Raw genomic sequence first — 22,420 nt, forward strand, 5'->3', positions numbered from 1 at the left:
AATAAATAAATAAATAAATAAATAAATAAATAAATAAATAAATAAATAATCTCACTTAAAATCTTCAAAAGATTTCTTGTACCAAAGTCTCTAATATTCTACTGCTAAAAGTTTAATATACCCTAAAGTGTATTATTTCTTCTCCCTGAACTAGAAACATTTGAAAGAAAGAGTGGCTTACATTGGATAGAAAGAATATAGATATAAAGCTTATATTCATGCTGAAACATGTCTCTGCGTGTGTCAGAGGTGGTATTCAGCAGGTTCTGACCAGTTCTGGAGAACCGGTAGCGGAAATTTTGATTAGTTCAGAGAATCAGTAAATACCACTTCTGACTGGCCCTGCCCCCATCTATTCTCTGCCTCCCAAGTCCCAGCTGATTGGGAGAAAATGGGGATTTTGCAGTAACCTTCCCCTGGAGTGGGGAGGGAATGGAGATTTTACAGTATCCTTCCCCTGGAGTGGGGTGGGAATGGAGATTTTACAGTATCCTTCCCCTGGAGTGGGGTGGGAATGGAGATTTTACAGTATCCTTCCCTGCCATGCCCACCAAGCCATGTCCACCAAGCCACACCCACAGAATCAGTAGTAAAAATTCTTGAATCCCACCACTAGTTTGTGTGTGTGTGTGTGTGTGTGTGTGTGCGCGCGCGTGCGCGCGCAGGCAGGCAGGCAGGCAGGGAGGGAGGCAGGGAGGTATATTTGAATTCTAGGATGAATCAAGCATGACAACTCTTAATGCCTTTTTAGCAATGTTGTTACAGTGAGCTCTGGGGCTTAGATCTTTTGAAATGAATACTGCTAGGTCCTTGACAGAGTGAGGGTCATCTTTTAGATCATTTTCGCCCAGCTTGTTTTAGATGTTATATGGCCGCCCATTCACTTTCAGGGTTTCTGGGCTGATATATATACAATAAAAACAATAACATTAACCCCCCCCCCCACACACACACACAGAGAGACTCCTGGGGATAACAATAAATTATCTAAGCCACTTAATGGGCTCCATCCACTCTGGATTTCAAAGGGCATTACCAGGTCTTCAGGTACATCAAAGTGGGGTTCAATCTAAGCATGATATTCCAAAGGTCTTCCAAAGAGAAGGACCCACCATAAGCCCATCTTCTGAATCCTTCCACATGCACTTTCTTTGGGGAGAAGACCGTCAACATTCGCTGCCTTCCCACTCTGGTGGGTCAGGTGGATGTGACCAGGATGAGGCCATCATTCATATAACATGGACCCAACCATGTTAGGATTTAAAGGTATAAAAACCTTTGCCCAGAAACAAAGTGGCAGCCAATGCAGCTCTCTCAGGAAACCTCCACTCAGGAAACGTGGACACCTGGGTCTGTACAAAACCATATGTGTGACTGAATTTTGAATCAATTGGAGCTTCTGGATATTTTTCAAGGAAAGCCCCATAGGGAGCTGGGATTCTCAAACTCAATGAATATCAGAGTTTAGGCAGCGTAACGAGTAATATGAGATAAACCCAGGAGCAAAACACAGTACACAGCACACAGAGCCATTTTATATGAATAACAGTAGTTTTATCTACAGTGAAATATTTACAGACTTATGCGTGGTTAAATACCTTTACAGCTACTGATCATGGAGAGCAATTGATATACACAAGAAGCATGAGGAGAAGGCTTGAGGAGAACGAAAGCCCTCTTATGGTTTCCTTTATATAGGCAGCTTCTCACCCTGCTTCTTAAAGTGACAGTAACTCTGCTGCCTCATACTATTGCATCAGGCTTCCAGTTGCTTACAACTTCTCATCAGCTTACAGCTATTAACTCTTTATATCCTGACAATGAATTTTCATTTTGAACATTCCCAGCAAATCCAAAACTGATATTCCATAATAGCATGTTAAATATACATTCATAAAATGATAATTAGCTTTTTATTATGTGTATTTAGTGGTCTATGAACAGAAAGCATTAAAGCCATGAAAATGTATCTACAAAAATTGAACATTGGTCAAGTCACTATGTGGAATATCTCAATAGGAACCAAGAAACCTAGATTATCGAAGTCAAGGTCAATAGGAATGTTAAAATGCAGAAAGGATTAGGTTAAAAAATCTCAGAAAATTGTGAAAATGCAGCAACATGAACATTTATGTTGAAATGGGCAATCAAAATAAATTTTAGTAGTCACAAATATTCTACATAAATCCTTCTTTTTTTAAAAAAAGTCTATGTTTCTAAAACTTTATGTATGTCTCCTGTAGAAAGCAGTATTTCTATTTGTTTTTTCAACAGTTCCACTGAGCCTGATAGATCACATGATGTATTAATTCTTCTTTATGAGTTTCTCTCTCTGATTTAACTCGGGTTGAAAAACAATAACGTAGCATTTTGGCAAGAATATGCATCCCAGTAATGCAGCACCAAAGGACAAGATGGAGAAGACCTCCACAGCTACCATGGCTTTTCCCTTTGTGCTCAGATAGGCTGGAAAGAAGGAGATCCACACACTGCAAAAGGCCAACATGCTGAAGGTGATGAGCTTGGCTTCGTTAAAGCTGTCAGGCAATTTACGGGCAAGAAAAGCTACAATAAAGCTGGCGATGGCCAAGATACCCATGTAGCCCAAGACACAGTAGAAGAAGAAAACTGACCCCTCATTGCATTGGAAAATCATTTTTTGGAACTCTGAGTGCATGTCCAACTCAGGGAATGGAGGAAATGTCGACAACCAAAGAATACAAACACATACCTGGAAGATAGAGCAAGAAAGGACAATAGAAAAAGCCAATCTTTTCCCCACCCATCTCCTCATCTGAGATCCTGGTTTAGTGGCGATGAATGCCACAACCACAGTGATGGTTTTGGCTAGTACACTAGAAATGGCCACTGAGAAAGTGATGCCAAACATTGATTGTCGGAGAAGGCACTTTACTTTGCCAGGTTTACTGAGGAAGAAGAAAGAGGAGAGAAAACAGAGCTGAAGAGAGACAAGCAGGGTGAAGGTGAGGGACCGGTTATTGGCTCTGACAATGGGAGTATCTTTGTGCTTAATAAAAGTTCCTAGTACCCAAGATGTCAAGAAGAAGAAACAAAGAGCTGCTGAAGCTAAACCAATTCCTAAAGTTTCTTCAAAGGTTAGAAACACCACCGATTTCAGAATACATCCGTTCTTTTCTTTATTTGGATAATGGTCTTCTGGACATTCAAAACAGTCATCCATATCTGGAAGAAAAATCAAGGAAATTTGTCATCTAGGCATTCCAAATTATTGAAAATTACCTTACTAATTTTATGCATCCTAAAATGGTATACTGAAGTTTATTTAAGTATAATGAAAGTTGGTAGAATTTTATACCAGAATAACCGGTGTATTCCAGCCCCCTGAACTCACTCCCAGTTCCTAGACTGCATACGCTCAGAGGCCCTGGGATTCGGCTGCAGTTGCTTAATGCGAAGTTGCTTAACAACAATGCTCCTCTCATTCAAGATCTTATTAAGGAGGAGTGACAATAGGAGTATCCCTGTACCTAAAAAAAGTTCCAAGTACCCAAGATGTGAGAAAGAATAAGCCAAGAGCTGCTGAGGCTAAACCAATTCCTAATGGTTCTTCAAATTTTAGAAACACAATTGGTTTCAGGATACAGCCTTTCTTTTCTTTATTTGGATATTGAACTTCTGAACATTGTAAACAGTCATCCATATCTAGAAGAAAGATCAAGGAATTTGTCATCGAGGCCTTCCAAATTATTGAAAATCACATTATTTTTATGCACCCATGTAGTCTATTAAAGTTTGCTTAAGTCTAATGAAATGTGGTAAAATTTCTACTTTACCATTTTGATTTGAAATCTTCCCTTCAGGGCATGGAACACAGTCAAAGCAGCAGAACTGATTTCCCTCAATCCCCTTCTTCCTGGATCCAGCAAAACAAGGATCATTACATTGAGAAAGTGGAAGAGCCTGCTGATAAACATGAAAATATTTTGAAAAGAAGTTTTAAAAGAGTTTCTGAATTTTCTCCTTAATGGGGTAACATGATTATTGACTTCCCAAAAGGATACAGAATGTAACAACTTCATCAAAAACTTTAAATAATGTAGAAATTATAATGATGTACAAAAGCTCCTGTCTAAAGATCAGGGTAATTTAATCAGTACACCTGGTGACAATCTCATGGAAACATGGCCACTCTTGTGATTTCAAGTGGAAATGCCCACCAAATATACAATCCTGGCTTTTACATTGTAATATCATGTTTGTCAATTTGAGGAATCCTTGATCACCCACAACATTTGAAAGACCATGCCATTATTTATTTAAAAAAAAACAGAAATTAGATTTCTAAAGAAACTATGTTCAATATGGGACCATAATGGATTAAGGTGGAATCACTAATTCGATACCTGGTTAAAAGTTGGGTGCCAGACTATTAGATCTTCATCAATGAATAATTCCTTTCCTTTTGGAGCCTGTAAATCCATCTCTCCAACTCTAACTCTCTGAAAAGATCTGTTTGGAAAAGTGATCAAATTGATGATGTCAAAAACACCTGTTGCTTCCCCTTTCTCATTCAGGAACACTCTTTCCCCAGGTGAATTGTTGAAAGAAATGCCTCGAAGAAATGAATGGAGCTACTTGAAAGGGAATAAAAGAGAGAAGGGGTTAAAAGCAATATAATAGAGAAGAGAAAATCATATCCAAGTTTCATTCACTCATTCTTCCCATTCCTATAATATTAGAAATTTGATAATCAATATTGTATGATAATGTACATGTCTACACTATATCTTTAATTTGATATTAATAAAAGGAATTTACTGAAACAGAATAAAAAAAAGGATTTTGAAAATTTGTAACTCTTTAAATTGTGATTTAGATTCAATACTTAAGCAACTAACTAAAGAGCCTTGGTAGTACAGTGGTCTAAAGCACCCTGTTATTAAGACCAGCTGCCTGCAATTACTGCAGGTTCGAATCTCGCCAGGCTCAAGGTTGACTCAGCCTTCCATCCTTTCTAAGGTAGGTAAATTGAGGACCCAGTTGTGGGGGCAATAAGCTGACTTTGTATAAATATACAAAAGGATGAAGGCTATTGCTTAGCACATTGTAAGCCGCCCTGAGTCTCCGGAGAAGGGCGGCATATAAATCAAATTTAAAAAAAAATTATGCCTCCTAGATCATATCTAATGTCTCCTCATTGATAGAAAGCTCTTTGACAGTCTGTGATCTGACTAATGTCCTTTCACCAAATTTTAGAATTTGTGTGTCACACATTCCTCCATAGAGACATGCAAGATAGAGATTGTTGCAAACATGTTTCATGTTTCATATTATGGATGCCACATCTAAGAAGGGCCACTTTCATGGAGACAGAAAGTTCAGTTTGTTCCCCATGAAAGGTTCATAAACCATGTACAAAGTTCTTGGAGAATTGATTATTTTTGAAGACAAAATGAAGATTAATCAAAATTATCATTTCGATTATCTCTTATTGTACAAAATCTGGTCATTTTCTAAATAACGTCTAGTGACATATAAACCATAATTCATACAGTAGCTTCTGAATGATTAGAATAACAACAGAAACCATTTTTTCTGTATCTATTTTTGACTGAACAGTATATCAGAGTCAGAAGGGACTTGGAGGTCTTCTAATTCAACACCTTAGTGAAGGAGGAGACACTATGATATTTCAGATAAGTGGCTGTCCTTCTTTTCATAAAAAATTTCCAGTGTTGGAGCATCCAAAACTTCTGATGGCAAGCTGATCCACTAGTTAATTGTTCATTGTTCTCCCCATCAGAAAATTCTTCCTTATTTCTTAGGTTGCTTTCTCATCCTTGATTCCACATGCAGGAAATATTAAGAATTTCCACAATGGGATCAAAACATAATTTTACATCAAACTGCTTATTGAAATAAAAGAAGTGTCCAAGGCAAAGGGAATACCTGCCAAGCTTGGAGATGTGGAAGGTCAGGATTTTTACACCTCATTGTTTTTTTTCTATTGAAATGTAATGCATATAGAGCCTGCAAAGCGTGAGCCACAGCATAAACAGCATTGTAGATACTGTAGCTTTGGCCAGTCATCTCCATTTCAAAGGCAGGTCCAGGAAGATCCTCAAGCTTCATCTCCCCAGTGCATTTCCTACTATGCATTTCTTGTAATTCTGGTTTTGGAAATGAACAATCAAATGCTTGTTCCCAAACATCCTGCAGAAATCCATCTCTGGAGACTGAAAGAGGATTTACAGTCTGAAGAAATTCCTTGAAACCTGTAACTGCTCTTGAATGAACAGTGAAGGAAAGAGCCCCATGGAACATGTGGAGATCCCAACTGATTTGAAATCCTGATAATATGAAATCAATCTGTGCAGTCATGATCCATACCCTTCTAAATAATGCAGTTTCCTTGCTTTCAGGATCTGTCATAAATGTGACAACTCTCAGCCACATAATTGTCACTGATTCTCCATAGACAAGAAATACATTGGCTCTGCTATTTATCCAATGCATTGCAATAATTGAGATACTTTGAATTATTTCTGGGAAGTTTTCCAAGTGGAGTTGTTGAGCAAACCTTTCTATGAATGCTGAGCAGATTCCATTCTCTGAAAGTAAGGGCTGCATTTTCTGTAAGAAATTTTCTCCATCGTTGTTATCAACAGCAAAAATTCCAATCCACGTCCACTTGAAATGATGAAGCAGTTCAACAATTCCAATGTACTGATGGTCCTCTTTGGGGACCATGAAATAAAGTGAAGAGAGCTTATTGGTCTCGAATGCCTCTTTGTGTAATGAGCCATATGTCAGCTGCAAGAAAGTAGAATAATGTTCTCTTGAGCTGTAAATTCAAATGCTATTATCTTGATCTAGTTTTCATACAAAATATATCCAAGAAGGAATTGTTTTCCTGAAATTCTTCTAAGTATTAATATGGAAATGAATTTATTGGAATTATTTCAAACACATATAATTGATCAATTATTTTGATAGACATCTGTTTCATCAAGGACAATTCTTTTCCATCAGGAAAATGGGGTGTCTGTGGATACTCACTTCTTGTAGTTTTATATATATATATATATATATATATATATATTTGTCCAGCATATATAAGATTACAGATAAAAGTATAAACATGATTATGAATACATGAGATGAAACATTAGGACAGGGATGGTAGGCACTTTTGTGAGCTTATGCATGCCCGTTACAGACCTCTTAAGAATGGGGTGATGTCAACAGTAGACAGTTTAAGATTAAAGTTTTGGGGATTTGGGGAAGAAACCATAGAGTCAGGTAGTGCATTCCAGGCATTGACCACTCTGTTGCTGAAGTCGTATTTTCTGCAATCGAGTTTGGAGTGGTTTACCTTAAGTTTGTATCTATTGTGCACTCGTGTGTTGTTGTGGTTGAAGTTTAAGTAGTCATTGACAGGAAGGACATTGTGGCAGATAATTTTATGTACTATGCTTAGGTCAGACTGAAGTCGGCGTAGTTCTAAGTTGTCTAAGACCAAAATGTGAAGCCTAGTGGCATAAGGTATTTTATTGTGGTTAGAGGAATGGAGGGCTCTTCTCGTAAAATATCTCTGGACTCTCTCGATTGTATTTATGTCTGATATGCAGTGCGGTTTCCAGACAAATGAGCTGTATTCACGAATTGGTCTAGCAAATGTTTTGTATGCTCTAGTTAGGAGTACAATATTACCAGAGAAGAAGCTATGCAAGATTAGGTTAAAAATTCTTAATGTCTTTTTGGCAATGTAGTTACAGTGGGCTCTGGCACTTAGATCATTAGAGATGAGTACTCGAAGGTCCTTGACAGAGTGAGGGTCGTCTACAAGGTCATATCCATCCAGCTTGTATTTTATGTTCTGATTTATTTATTTATTTATTTATTGCCAATGTGTAAAAGAGAGCATTTGTTGGTTGAGATTTGAAGTTGCCACTTGTTTGACCATTCTGACACATAGTCAAGGTCTTTTTGAAGGGTAGCTGCATTGTCGGAGGGGTTGAATAGTTTTACAACATCAGCAAAGAGAATGCAATTGCTTTTAATATAATCACAAAAGTCGTTTATGTAAAGTAGAAAGAGTGTTGGCCCTAAAACACTGCCTTGGGGGACACCGCTGTTAACATGTACATAATTTGATAGAGCGCTCCCTATTTTTACCACTTGTTGCCTGTTTGACAGGAACACAGTTTACATTTATGCAGGGGTCCAGAAATGCCATAAGATTTTAGTTTTAGAAGTAGTTTGTTGTGTACCACTGAATCAGGTAGTCTATGTAAATTGCATCTATTGCTTTGCCTTGATCGAGTTGTGTAATCCATATGTTTTTGCAGTGTAGGAGTTGCAGATTACAGGATAAATTATCCCTGAAACCAAATTGTTTGTTAGAAAGTAGGTTGTTTGTCTCCAAGTGTAGAGTAATGGATTGGTTAATGATTGATTCCATGACTTTGCAGGTGACACAACATAAAGAGATTGGTCTGTAATTTTCAACTAGACTCCCTTTTTGAAGATAGGGATGACCGTGACTAGAGACCATAGGTTGGGGAAGAAGCTGGTCCTGAAAGATTTTTCAAAGATTATACTTAGAGGTTCTGCCAAGACAGTGGAAAGCTTTTTTAAGAAATATGCACCTAGTCCATCAGGTCCAATAGAAACAGATGGTTTTAGATTGTGTAGTGCCTTTTCAATGTTGTCTTCTGTAAAATCAATTGTAGTTATTTGTGATATGATTAGGAAATCCTGGGCATGAGTTGTTGCTGTTTACAAAGACTGAGCCAAACAATGTGTTAAGGAGGTTAGCTTTAACAGTTTCATCATTACAGTTTTATTGTTAGGTCCTTTTAGGAGTGAGTTGGATCTCAATTCTTTAAGTTTGTTGTTTGCAAAATTATAGAAGGTAGGGGTGGATTTTGTGTGTAGAAGGTTTTCCTTTTGTTTAATTTGGTAATTGATATATAATTTGGTATTGAAGTTTCAAAATTATGCTAAATAATAGACCTTAAGTCAGGGAGAATATCTTTATACTAACCTAAGCTTAATCTTTAATGATCCATAATTAAAACAAAGGAACATCAAGAACAGAATATATATTTTTTCCCTGTAGCCCTTTCACAACTTACTTGTGGAATTCTGAAGAATCCAGTAATTTCAGCAATATGAGATGATGTGACAAAATCCAGTCCCCCAATGATGGCCATGAGATTCTTCTGGCTATCACACTTGTAGTTAGGGACAAATTCCTGGGATTTGAAAAGTAGGTCCAGAGTGGTGCGATAGGTCATCCTTGCATTGTAGTAACTATCATAGATGTGGAACCCAAGAGTGACGTTAGATAAGATCTGGGAGTCCTCATTGATCTCCTTAACAGCAAAAGCCAAGGCAATGACATGCTGGTAGAATTTGGTTACTACACTGCAAATAATTTTAATTACCCAGTTCAGAAAGGAAATGGACAGTTTGTATAATGTGGCATCATTTCTATGTAAATAACAAGTATTTCTTTATATGATAGTAGTAAAATATAATCAATTTTCTAACAATCTTAATAATTTCTACAGAGGATCTTTGGTGCTCTCTGAGCTTGGTGGCTTTCTTGCAGACATTTCATTATGGAAAGTAGGTAATATCATCACTGCCTGGCACTGAGGATGTTATCTAGCTTGGATAATGAAATGTCTGAACGAAAACAACAGATCTCAGAGAGCACCAAGGACCCCTCATTTCCATTCAGAACTAAAATATTCTCCTTTATTGGTAATTTTTACACAATTCAAATTTATTTTACACAGCCTTTCTATTACTTCCAACAAATATGTACCACAAGAATTACAAGTAGTGACTGTTTTCAAAGTATTGTATTCATTTTCTATGATGTTTTCAGAAAATGGTATAGGAACAGATTCTGCTGGAATCACTTATATCCTGTATTACTTTTTTTAGAACTTAGAATAACTTTATTGTCACTTTGAATGTACACTAACTGGCATACATTAAAATGAAATTTTGTTACATACAGCTCTCAAAGGGTCACCACCTCCAATAGGCACTACATAAATATGGCAAAACAAATAAATAATAAATACAAAATTATGTATATACCCACATATATTATATCACATAGAAAAACAATACAGTCTAGTTCAGATGTATACATGTACGTGGTGAGAAAAACGGTTGAGCACTAAGCACATAGTGCTTATAAACAGTATCCTGAATAACAGCAAGCGTGCTTGCTCTAAACTTCTCAGCTGTCCTTACTACTCTCTGAATGGACTTTCTATCTGAGGCTCTGCTGCCCCCAAACCAAACAGTGATGCACTTTGTTAAGATGCTCTCAATCCTCCCTCTGTAAAAATCGTGCCTCCCTATGCATGTTTTTGGAGGAGAAGTAATGCCAAATCTTTCTAAAAATTATTTTTACCTCAGTAAATGTTCAAATAGAGACTTTTTGAATCTGAAATCTGAAAAAATCTGAAATTTTGTTCACTTCATGTGAAAGACTCAAAAATAATGTAAAGAATGTTATTTCTTCTTTCATAACACAATACAATTGAAAGAAAGAAAGGCATAGATTATATTAAAATCCCTGCATTTGTGCACAAAGAACATTTTAGTCATATGAAGCACCTTTGAAAATCTAGGTAACATTAGATAGAGAAAACTTACACTGGTATATCATAAGGTTTTATAGAAGGATTTTCACTAAATTTAATTTCAAAAAAGTGGTAACCCATGTGAGATGCCATGCCACCAACGATGAAGACACCAGGCTGGTACCACTCATGTGGAACAAGGAAAACATCACTTGCAGGGCAGCTCAGAGGAACTACTTTGTGTACCAAAAACATCAGAAATAACATTTTCATGCTTTTGTTATTGTGAAAATGGTTTGCCTTCATTCCTACCAATCAGGAAGTACACCTAATTTAATACTTCATCTAAAGATTGATCCAAGGTTTAGATCTGAGAATGCACCTAATGAGAAAATCTATCATTTTCTATTTGAAGATCCACATGAGTGCAAATTTGTATCCTGAATTCCACCCAGCTTTGAACAGCTACTATGGCAAAAGAGAACAGAGGGTAGAAACCTGAAGCAATGTGTCTGACAGAGCTGTTATTACCCTTGTGCCAAACTTCCTGTGGTTCAAGCTGATACCTTGACTGTTATTGAATATAATTCCCTTCTGTGCAGTCTTTGGTGTTTTGGCCTAGCTAAGAAAACATGCTGATTCATGTAGAAGATAATTATTTTGTTTTGATGAGATATGGCTATGGCTCAACAGTTTTTTTTTTAAATGACCAAATGCCAATGAAAGTAATATAAGAGAGATTTGCAATAAAGTATATGCTTAGTTGTTGAAATTGTTGAAAGTGTTTTTTTGAAACTACCACATTTATTTTCTACAATTTTTTCACAAAATAGAATATGAATGGATCCACTTCCTCACCAAGATCTGCTGGAGGATTGCTTACAACTGTCCAAAAATCCTCCTTCCATTTTTAAGTTCCATGAGAGATAGTTAAACTCGTTAAGAAGAGACAAAGGAAAAACCTCTTCCAATTCTTGTAACAGATAGCATTAATTGTCTTGTAACACAAGCTAATTGTCCTCAACCTTTTTTGAGCTCAGAAAAGATCTTTCATCATCTCATCAGATTGTCTTTATACTTGAGAGAAATTTACTATTGGTAGTTCAGGGCAATGATGGGCCCGTAACCTGTTAAGGAATTGCGTGGCAGGTAATTGGAGACACCGACACAAACTTTATATATGTCTTATATTTAACGTTTAAATTTACAGCAGTCTTTGTCATTATCCAGAAAGAAAAACCCAAGATAGTCTGAAATACACGAATATCATGAGGCAAGTTAAACAGTATACAGAACACACTGAAGAAAAAGGCTGGAAAAAAGGGAAACTCCCCCTTAATACTTACAGCAACCAATTATAATGTACATTTTATGTACATGAGTCAGCACTCTCTAACTACCTACACTACCTCACAGTATAAAATGCACCGGACCATAAGATGCACATTACCTTTAGAGGAGAAAACAAAGAAAAAAAATATGTGGCTCTGCCTCCCAGAATCCATTCGGTATTCATCTGGCTAGCATCTTTGCAGCAAACAGCAAAGAGCCTGGTCAGCTTCAGCACATTATTGCAGCCCCAGCACATGGCTCGTCAGAGCTCTGCTCCATTGCACCCACCACCAGTCAACTGAGTTGAGCCACTGCCACTGCCGAGGGATGATGGAGCCTTTGCTGCCAAGCAGCTGGTTGGTGATTGGATTTGCCCCTGGAATACTACCAATCAGCTGTTCTAGGTGGCAGGGATCACCACCACTTCCTATCGCCGCCGCCTATCGCTGCCGCCGCTGATCACCATCATCGTTCACCACCACCGTTCACTGCCGTCATCCAGAGGCAGCAATCAGAGGTAATTGGTGGTGGTGGCGAATGGTGGCAGCAATCGGTGGTGGCAGCAATCCCTGCTGCTTAGAACAGCTGATCAGTGGTATTCCAGGAGGCAAATCCAATTGCCAATTAACTGCTCAGCAGCAAAGACTCCAGCGTTCCTCGGAGATGGTGAATGGCAGCAGTGGTGACAGGCAGCAGTGATGACAGGCAGCAGTGAACAACGATGATGTACTCCCCCCTGCTGCAATATTCGCTCTATAAGTGAATACACAGACATTTCCACCCACATTTTTTTGGGGGAAAGTGTGTCGTATAGTACGAAAAATACGGTAATCAACTACACCTGTGTGTTCTGGCCTATTGTACACTTCCCTGTTCCAGCTACTAGAATCAATATCCTAAAATGGAGGTACTACTATTCTGTCTATGTACATTTATTTATTTATTTATTTATTTATTCATTCGTTTGTTTGTTTGTTTGTTTGTTTGTTTGTTTATATATTTATTTCATGTATTTATATGCCGCCTTTCTCCCAAAGGACTCAGGGCGGCGAACTCAAGTTAAAAAGCATGCAACAATAAAATCCCGTTAAAACCAAATAAGTAATAAATAATAAAATATTAAAACCCAGAATCATAGTCAGCCCATTTGTTTGAACAGCCAAGTCTTCAGGTCATGACGGTAGGAGCGGAGATCAGGAGCCATACGGAGCTCGGTATGTAACTCATTCCAGAGTATAGGAGCGCACAGAGAGAAAGCCATCCCCCTAGACGTCGACAGACAGCATTAGCTCGCTGATGGTACCCTGAGGAGACTAACCCTATGTGAGCGAACAGGATGGTGGGAGGCAGGCAGGAGAAGGTCCTGCAAATATACCGGACCTAAGTCATGAAGGGTTTTATAGGTGAGGACTAGCACCTTGAAGCAGATCCGGAGAACCACTAGTAACCAGTGTAGTTTGTGTAGGAGAGGTGTTATATGGGAGTAATGAGGGGCTCCCGTTACAACCCCTGCAGCTGCGTTTTGGATCAGCTGGAGCCTCCGGGTGCACCTCAAGGGTAGCCCCATATAGAGGGAATTGCAGTAATCCAAGCGGGAAGTAACCAGGGCATGAGTGACAGTGCAAAAGTCATCTCGGTCTAGAAAAGGGCGTAACTGGCGCACCAGGCAAACCTGTGCGAAGGCTTCCCTGGTCAATGCCTCCCCTCCATTGAAACTGGGGATACAGTACATGGTGGGACTCCTAGGAGATCAACCATCTGTTGCTCCCATAAAGCTCCCATGGTTGAAGAGTTTTTATGTGCCTTAATCCTGGTAATATAGTATTGAGGCATCCCTTAATTGACATGAGTTACTCTCTCATATTGGGCATATGACGGCCATGGCCAGGGGGGCTTTCTATCAGGTTCACCTGATATGCCAGTTGCGCCCCTTTCTGGATCGGGACACCTTATGCATGGTCACTCATACCCTCGTCACTTCCCGCCTGGACTACTGCAATGCTCTCTACATGGGGCTCCCCTTGAGGAGCACCTGGAGACTCCAAACTGGTGCAGAATGCAGCCGCACGGATACTTATGGGGCGACATGGTGCTCCCATGTAACACCTCTCCTGCGTGAGCTGCATTGGCTTCCAGTGGTCTTCCGGGTGCGCTTCAAGGTACTGGTTCTCATCTTCAAAGTGCTCCATGGCTTAGGGCCCGGTTATTTACGAGACCACCTTCTGCCACCGATAACCTCCCACCGGCCAATACGCTCCCACAGAGAGGGTCTCCTCAGGGTGCCATCGGTTAGGCAATGTCGACTGGCGACCCCCCCGGGGAAGAGCCTTCTCTGTGGGGGCACCCGCCCTATGGAATGAGCTACCCCCAGGGATACGACTGATCTCGGACCTCCAAACCTTTCGCTGGGCTCTGAAAACGTTCCTATTTCGGCAAGCCGGGCTGGCTTAAAATTTTTTATTGGTGAATTTTATGGGTAAGGGGTTTTAAATTGGGGAAAGCCATTAGGGATTTAATTTTGTTTTAAATGTATTTTAATGTTTATATTGTATGTTTTTTTAATCTTGGCTGTTCACCACCCCGAGTCCTTCGGGAGAGGGGGCGGTATAAAAATTAAATAAATAAATAAATAAATAAATAAATAAATAAATAAATAAATGCCCTGAAGAACAAAGTCTATATTACAGTTGTGGTCTCTCTGTGGGAAAAGAACTGCTACTTCCTCCTCCCCCAAAATATCTATAAAATGTGTGTATTTAACTGGTAACTTGTTTCCATGACTCTTCTGCAATATGGATTGTACTATTGAGTGGCTGAAGGGACACGGTGGCTCAGTGACTAAGATGCTGAGCTTGTCGATTTGAAAGGTCGGCAGTCCAGCAGTTTGAATCCCTAGTTCCAAGTAACGGGGTGAGGTCCCGTAACTTGTCCCAGCTCCTGCCAGCTAGCCATTCGAAAGGACATAAAAATGCAAGTAGAAAAATAGGGACCACCTTTGGTGGGAAGGTAACAGCGTTCCGTGCACCTTTGGCATTGAGTGATGCCAGCCACATGACCATGGAGACATCTTTGGACAACGCTGGCTCTTCGGCTTTGAAATGGATGATCAGGCAACTCATTTATGCCCCTGACGATACAAGCTGAGTTGCCTGATCATCAAGCTGAGTTTGACGATCCAAGCTGACGATCCAAGCTGACGATCCAAGATGATGCCTGATGATCCAAGCTGCGTTGCCTGATCAGCAGAGGCTTTTTTCTTTTAAAAGGCTCTGATGAGCCAAGCTGAGTTGCCTGATCGGCAGAGGCATTTTATGCTTTTCTTGTAATTCTGGTTTTGGAAATGAACGCTCAAATGATAGTTCCCAAACATCCTGCAGAAATCCATCTCTGGAGTCTGAAAGAGGATTTATGGTCTGAAGAAATTCCTTGAAACCTGCAACTGCTCTTGAATGAATAGTGAAGGAAAAAGCCCCATGGAACATGTGGATATCCCAACTGATTTGAAATCCTGATAATATGAAATCAATCTGTGCAGTCATGATCCATACCCTTCTAAATAATGCAATTTCCTTGCTTCCAGGATCTGTCATAAATGTGACAAATCTTAGCCACATAATTGTCAATGATTCTCCATAGACAAGAAATGCATTGGCTTGGCTAGTTATCCAATTCATGGAAATAATTAAGATTCTTTGAATTACTTCTTGGAACTCTTCTATGTGGATTAGTTGTGAAAGCCTTTCTATGAACGATGAGCAGATTCTGTTCTCTGAAAATAAGGGCTGCATTTTCTGTAAGAAATTTTCTCCATCATTGTTATCAACAGAAAATATCCCAATCCACGTCCACCTGAAATCGCAAAGCAGTTGGATGATCCCGATGTACTGATGGTCTTCTTTTGGGACCATGAAATAAAGTGAAGAGAGTTTAGTGGTCTCAAATTCCTCTTTGGGTAATGAGCCATATGTCAGCTGCAAGAAAGTGGAGTAGTATTCTCTTGAGTTGTTACATCAAATCTGATTGTCCTTTCTATTTTTTATATAAAATATATGCAAGGAATGAATTATTTTCCTGAAATTCGTTTAAGTATAAATATGGAAAGGAATTTATTGGAATTATTTCAAACACATAAAGCTGATCAATTATTTTGATAGAAGCAGAGAAAAGTATGTTCAAATCTTTCCTCAAGTATGGAATGTCTGTGGATACTCACTTCTTGTATTTGGCATTGTAGTTTCAAAATTATACTAACTAATAGACTTTAAGTCACCGAGAACATTTTAATGGAAACTGAAGCTTAATCTTCAATGATCCTTAATTAATACAACAGAACACCAAGAACAGAATATAAATATTTTTTCCCTTTAGCCCTTTCACAACTTACTTGTGGAATTTTGAAGAATCCTGTAATTTCAGCAATACGAGATGATGTGACAAAATCTAGTCCCCCAATGATGGCCATGAGATTCTTCTCGCTTTCACACTTGTAGTTAGGGACAAATTCCTGGGATTTGAAAAGTAGGTCCAGATTAGTGCGATACGTCATTCTTGAATTGTAGTAACTGTCATAGATATGGAACCCAAGAGTGACATTAGATAAGATCTGGGAGTCCTTATTTATCTCCTTCACAGCAAAAGCCAAGGCGAGGATATGTTGATGAAATTTGATGAATATACTGCAAAAATTTAGACAGCGGTGATAACTATATCAGAAATCTCTCTAGATATATAAAATGGCCGATAAATGACAGTTAAGAATTCCACATCTGGAGAACAGTGTGTATAAGTAACTCTACTGTTAGTATACCAGTCATTATTTGTGGTTTTCTTGCAGACATTTCATTACCCAAAATAGGTAACATCATCCGTGCCTGGCACTAAAAATTTCTAGAAATTATCTTTACCTCAGTAAATGTTCAAATAGAGACTTCTTGATCTGAAATTTTGTTCATTTCATGTAAAATACTTTAAAATAAGGTAAAGAAAGTTATTTCTTCTTTCATAACATGATACAATTGAAAGAAAGAAAGGCATAGATTATATTTAAAACCTTGCATTTGTCCACAATGAACTTTTCAGTGATATGAAGTATTTTTGAAAATCTAGGTAACATTACAGAGAAAAAAAAAATCTTACGTTGGAATTTCGTAAGGTTTTATAGAAGGATTTTCACTAAAGTCAATTTCAAAAAAATGGTAATTCATGTGAGATGTCATGCCACCAACGATGAAGTCACCAGGCTGGTACCACTCATGTGGAACAAGGAAAGCATCACTTGCAGGGCAACTCAGAGTAATTACTTTGTGTACCAAAACCATCAGAAAAAACATCTTCATGCTTTTGTTATTGTGAAAATGGTTTGCCTCCCATCTTACTGAATGGGAAGTACCTATAATCCTGTACTTCATCTAAAGATTGATCCAAGGTTCATATCTGAGAATGCACTTAATGAGAAAATCTATCGTTTTCCATTTGAAGATCCACATGTGTGCAAATTTGTATCTTGAATAGCATCAGGATTTGAACAGCTACTCTGGCAGAAGAGAAGAGAGGGTAGAAGCCTGAAGCAATGAGTTTGACAGAGCCGTTATTACCCTTTTGCCAAACGTCCTGTAGTTCAAGTGTTGTTTTTTTTTATCTCCAAGCTTGTTTTTGAATATCCTTCTCTTCTGTGCAGCCTTTAGGGTTTTGGCCTAGCTAGGAAAAAACATGGTGATTCCTGTAGGAGATAATTATTTTGTTTTGATGAGATAATAATTGGCTAATGGTTCAACTATTTTTTAAAAAATAAGCCAATGCCAATGGAAATAATATAAGGGAGATTTGCAATAAAATATATGCTTAGTTTTGAAATTGTTGAAAGTGTTCTTTGGAGTTACCACATTTATTTTCCTTTCACAAAATAGATTATGAATGGATCGAGCAGGTGTCAGTCATTTTTTTTTCAATAATTTTTATTAATATATTCTATACACCAATACACCAATAAAATATACAATCTTGCCACCATGGTATAATGTAATTACATTGTCCATAAATATAAAGTCATTCCTTTAACATACATATTTGCCATCATATATATACATCATCATATATCTATTCTATCCCACCTTTTCTGGACCCAATCGTACCATAATTTCCAACTGTTATAAAATTCTGAATCTTTTTTACCATTGATCAATCTAGTTAATCTATCTGATTCCGCACACTCATTAATTTTATATATTATTTTCAAATCCATCGGTAAGTATTGATTTTTCCACTCCTGCGCATACGCTAATCTTGCTGCAGTAATAATGTGAATCAACAAGAACCATATATCTGATTTAACATTCAAAGGTTTTGCCCCCATAGGAAAATCTCAGGCCTTAATTCCAAATTAATCTGTGTAATTTCCAAAATCCATTGCCGTATTTTTTTCCAATATTTAACCGTCTGCGGACAGGTCCACCATTGGACCTGGATACATTACTGTAAACACACTTCCAAAAGCAGGCAGATTTCCCAGGAAACATTTTAGCTAACATTAGTCAGTCATTTAATGCATGTATGTTTTGTGAGGAGTACCCATGCAGAACCTTTTAAAAGAATTACTTTAATCAGGGAGGCGGAGCCGGTAAGATGGTTCCGCCCCAGGTGCCTGATGGAACCGGATAGGTTCCAGATGGAGCTTGGGCCATTCCCTGAGGCTCTGGCACACGCCTCGACTGGAGACCTAGTGGCCGCCTGGGATAGGGCGGCCGCTGGAGCTCTGGATCGAGTCATGCCTTTGCGGCCTCTGACCCGGCGCCGATCTCATTTAGCTCCTTGGTTCACTGAGGAGCTGAGGGAGTTGAAGCGCCGGAAAAGACGCCTAGAGAGTAGTTGGAGGGCCAGTCTTTCTGAATCTGACCTGACACTGGTAAGAGCTCATATTAGGAATTACCTAGTGGCGATAAAAGCAGCGAAATGTAGCTATTTTGCTGCTCTTATTGCATCATCAGATAATCGCCCGGCCGCCCTGTTTAGTGTGACCCGCTCCCTGCTCCACCAGGAAGCGCGGGAGGACCCCTTGGAGGGTAGAGCCGAGGATTTTGTCCAATATCTGTATGACAAAATCGCTCAGATTCGGGAAGATCTGGACTCCGACTGGATAGTCTCAGGGGGAGGGACTGGGGCAGGTCTTGAGAATGTTATCTGGGATGAGTTTGATCCTGTGACCCCTGAGGACGTGGACAGGATTCTGGGTAGACTGAACGCGACCACTTGTTTATTGGACCCGTGTCCCTCCTGGTTAGTGCTGGCTTCTCGGGAGGTGACACGAGGCTGGTTCCAGGGGATTATAAATGCTTCGCTGGGTGAGGGTGTCTTTCCTGCCGCCTTGAAAGAGGTGGTGGTGAGGCCTCTCCTCAAGAAGCCTTCCCTGGACCCGGCAATGTTGGTAAATTATCGTCCGGTCTCCAACCTTCGTTTTGTGGCGAAGGTTGTTGAGAGTGTGGTTGCGCAACAGCTTCCCCAGCATCTGGATGAAACGACGTATCTGGATCCGTTCCAGTCGGGCTTCAGGCCCGGGTACAGCACGGAAACGGCATTGGTCGCGTTGGTTGATGATCTCTGGAGGGCTCGGGACAGGGGGTGCTCCTCTGTCCTGGTCCTGTTAGATCTCTCAGCGGCTTTTGATACCATCGACCATGGTATCATGCTGCACCGGTTGGAAGAGTTAGGGGTGGGAGGCACTGTGTTGCGGTGGTTCTCCTCCTTTCTCTCTGACCGGTCGCAGTTTGTGTTGACAGGGGGACAGAGGTCGACCCCGAGGCCCCTCATATGTGGGGTGCCGCAAGGGTCGGTCCTCTCACCTCTCCTGTTCAACATTTATGTGAAGCCGCTGGGCGAGATCATCCGTGGTTTCGGGGTGGAGTACCATCAGTACGCTGATGACACCCAGCTGTACATCTCCACCCCGGATCACCCCAACGATGCCCTTGAAGTGATGTCCCGGTGCCTGGAGGCCGTACGGATCTGGATGGGGAGGAACAGGCTCAGGCTCAACCCATCCAAGACCGAGTGGCTGTGGTTTCCGACATCCCGATATAGCCAGTTGACGCCATCACTGACTATTGGGGGCGAATCATTGGCCCCCACGGAGAGGGCTCGCAACTTGGGCGTCCTCCTGGATTCACGGCTGTCTTTAGAAGAGCACTTGACGGCCGTGACCGGGAGGATTTTTTATCAGGTCCGCCTGATTCGCCAGTTGTGTCCCTTTCTGGATCGGGACTCGTTACGCACGGTCACTCATGCCCTCGTCACCTCCCGCCTGGACTATTGTAATGCTCTCTACATGGGGCTCCCCTTGAGGAGCACCCGGAGGCTCCAACTGGCACAGAGTGCGGCCGCGCGGGTGGTAATGGGAGCGACATGGCGCTCCCATGTAACACCTCTCCTGCGCGAGCTGCACTGGCTCCCGGTGGTCTTCCGGGTGCGCTTCAAGGTTTTGGTTACCACCTTTAAAGCGCTCCATGGCTTAGGGCCTGGTTATTTACGGGACCAATAGCCTCCCACCGGCCAGTACGCTCTCATAGAGAGGGACTCCTCCGGGTGCCGTCAGCCAAACAGTGTCGACTGGCGGCCCCTAGGGGGAGGGCCTTCTCTGTGGGGGCACCTACCATCTGGAATGAGCTCCCCCCGGAGATACGGAGGATCCCGGATCTGCACTCCTTCCGCCGTGCTGTGAAGACCTTTTTATTCCATCAAGCGGGCTTGGCCTGATCTCTTCCCTTTTTAAATATGTAAATTTTAATCTGTTTTTAAATTATTGGGGTATTTTAATTTGTCTGGGCCAAAAAGTTTAATTTGATTTTATCGGGTTTTTAAATTTTGTGTATTTATGTATTTTATTGTTGGCTGTTCACCGCCCTGAGTCCTTCGGGAGTAGGGCGGTATACAAATCAAATAAATAAATAAATAAATAAATAAATAAATAAATAAATAAATAAATAATCTCACTTAAAATCTTCAAAAGATTTCTTGCACCAAAGTCTCTAATATTCTACTGCTAAAAGTTTAATATACCCTAAAGTGTATTATTTCTTCTCCCTGAACTAGAAACATTTGAAAGAAAGAGTGGCTTACATTGGATAGAAAGAATATAGATATAAAGCTTATATTCATGCTGAAACATGTCTCTGCGTGTGTCAGAGGTGGTATTCAGCAGGTTCTGACCAGTTCTGGAGAACCGGTAGCGGAAATTTTGATTAGTTCAGAGAACCAGTAAATACCACTTCTGACTGGCCCTGCCCCCATCTATTCTCTGCCTCCCAAGTCCCAGCTGATTGGGAGAAAATGGGGATTTTGCAGTAACCTTCCCCTGGAGTGGGGAGGGAATGGAGATTTTACAGTATCCTTCCCCTGGAGTGGGGTGGGAATGGAGATTTTACAGTATCCTTCCCTGCCATGCCCACCAAGCCATGTCCACCAAGCCACACCCACAGAATCAGTAGTAAAAATTGTTGAATCCCACCACTAGTTTGTGTGTGTGTGTGTGTGTGTGTATGTGTGTGTGTGTGTGCGCGCGCGCGCAGGCAGGCAGGCAGGCAGGGAGGGAGGGAGGCAGGGAGGTATATTTGAATTCTAGGATGAATCAAGCATGACAACTCTTAATGCCTTTTTAGCAATGTTGTTACAGTGAGCTCTGGGGCTTAGATCTTTTGAAATGAATACTGCTAGGTCCTTGACAGAGTGAGGGTCATCTTTTAGATCATTTTCGCCCAGCTTGTTTTAGATGTTATATGGCCGCCCTGATCTGTCCCCGTACCCACACACACACCCACACAGCCAGTCGAGGGTTAAGGAAACACTTTGGAATGCACCCAGGTCTTATCTCCGACTTGGCAGCGATAGACACACCGTCTGCCAAGGGTCTTTATTTTCACAAACAGACAGATAAGATACGAACGTTCAAGAAAGTCCAAACAGAAATAATATTCCTCCCAGCAGTTCCGGACGAGGCTTTAGTGACTCCAAGGTTTTGCTTTGTTCGTCACAAGGATCCTTTGACCACTACCCTCTATTATATAGTCTCTGGGGTGTGGTCCAGTGACTCAGTTCTAATCCCTAGCACGCCTCCCAAGCTGCTGCAAACGTTTATCACGCCTTCGGAGGCGTGCATCTAGGAATGATGTTTCATTATCACTTTGACTTGAATCAGCTGTTTCCTCTCCCTCGGCCGGCACTTGAAACAATGCCAGAGGGGAGGGGCCTGGAGAGGGAGGCCTGGCTGACTCCTCTTCCTCATGCTCGGAGCTTTCTTCCTCCGATGGGACAGGTTCAGAGGGCGGGGCCACAACACGCCCATTCACTTTCAGGGTTTCTGGGCTGATATATATACAATAAAAACAATAACATTAACCCCCCCCACACACACACAGAGACTCCTGGGGATAACAATAAATTATCTAAGCCACTTAATGGGCTCCATCCACTCTGGATTTCAAAGGGCATTACCAGGTCTTCAGGTA

General features: G+C 40.5%; 1 protein-coding gene across 1 annotated transcript; it reads right to left on the minus strand.

Moving 5' to 3' along the window:
• Positions 1-2,305: 2,305 nt before the first annotated feature.
• LOC139324861 (vomeronasal type-2 receptor 26-like) lies at positions 2,306-10,862 on the minus strand. Its single transcript, XM_070954610.1, has 6 exons — positions 10,669-10,862; positions 9,123-9,414; positions 5,932-6,795; positions 4,386-4,613; positions 3,816-3,942; positions 2,306-3,204 (listed from the first exon to the last, which is right to left on the minus strand). Exons 1-6 carry the CDS (start codon positions 10,860-10,862, stop codon positions 2,306-2,308), a joined length of 2,604 nt encoding a protein of 867 aa, XP_070810711.1.
• Positions 10,863-22,420: the final 11,558 nt, after the last annotated feature.

Source organism: Pituophis catenifer, unplaced genomic scaffold (genome assembly GCF_029215685.1).
Source record: "Pituophis catenifer annectens isolate HBS135680 unplaced genomic scaffold, rPitCat1.0.hap2 SCAF_15, whole genome shotgun sequence".
NCBI classification, from domain to species: Eukaryota; Metazoa; Chordata; class Lepidosauria; order Squamata; family Colubridae; genus Pituophis; species Pituophis catenifer.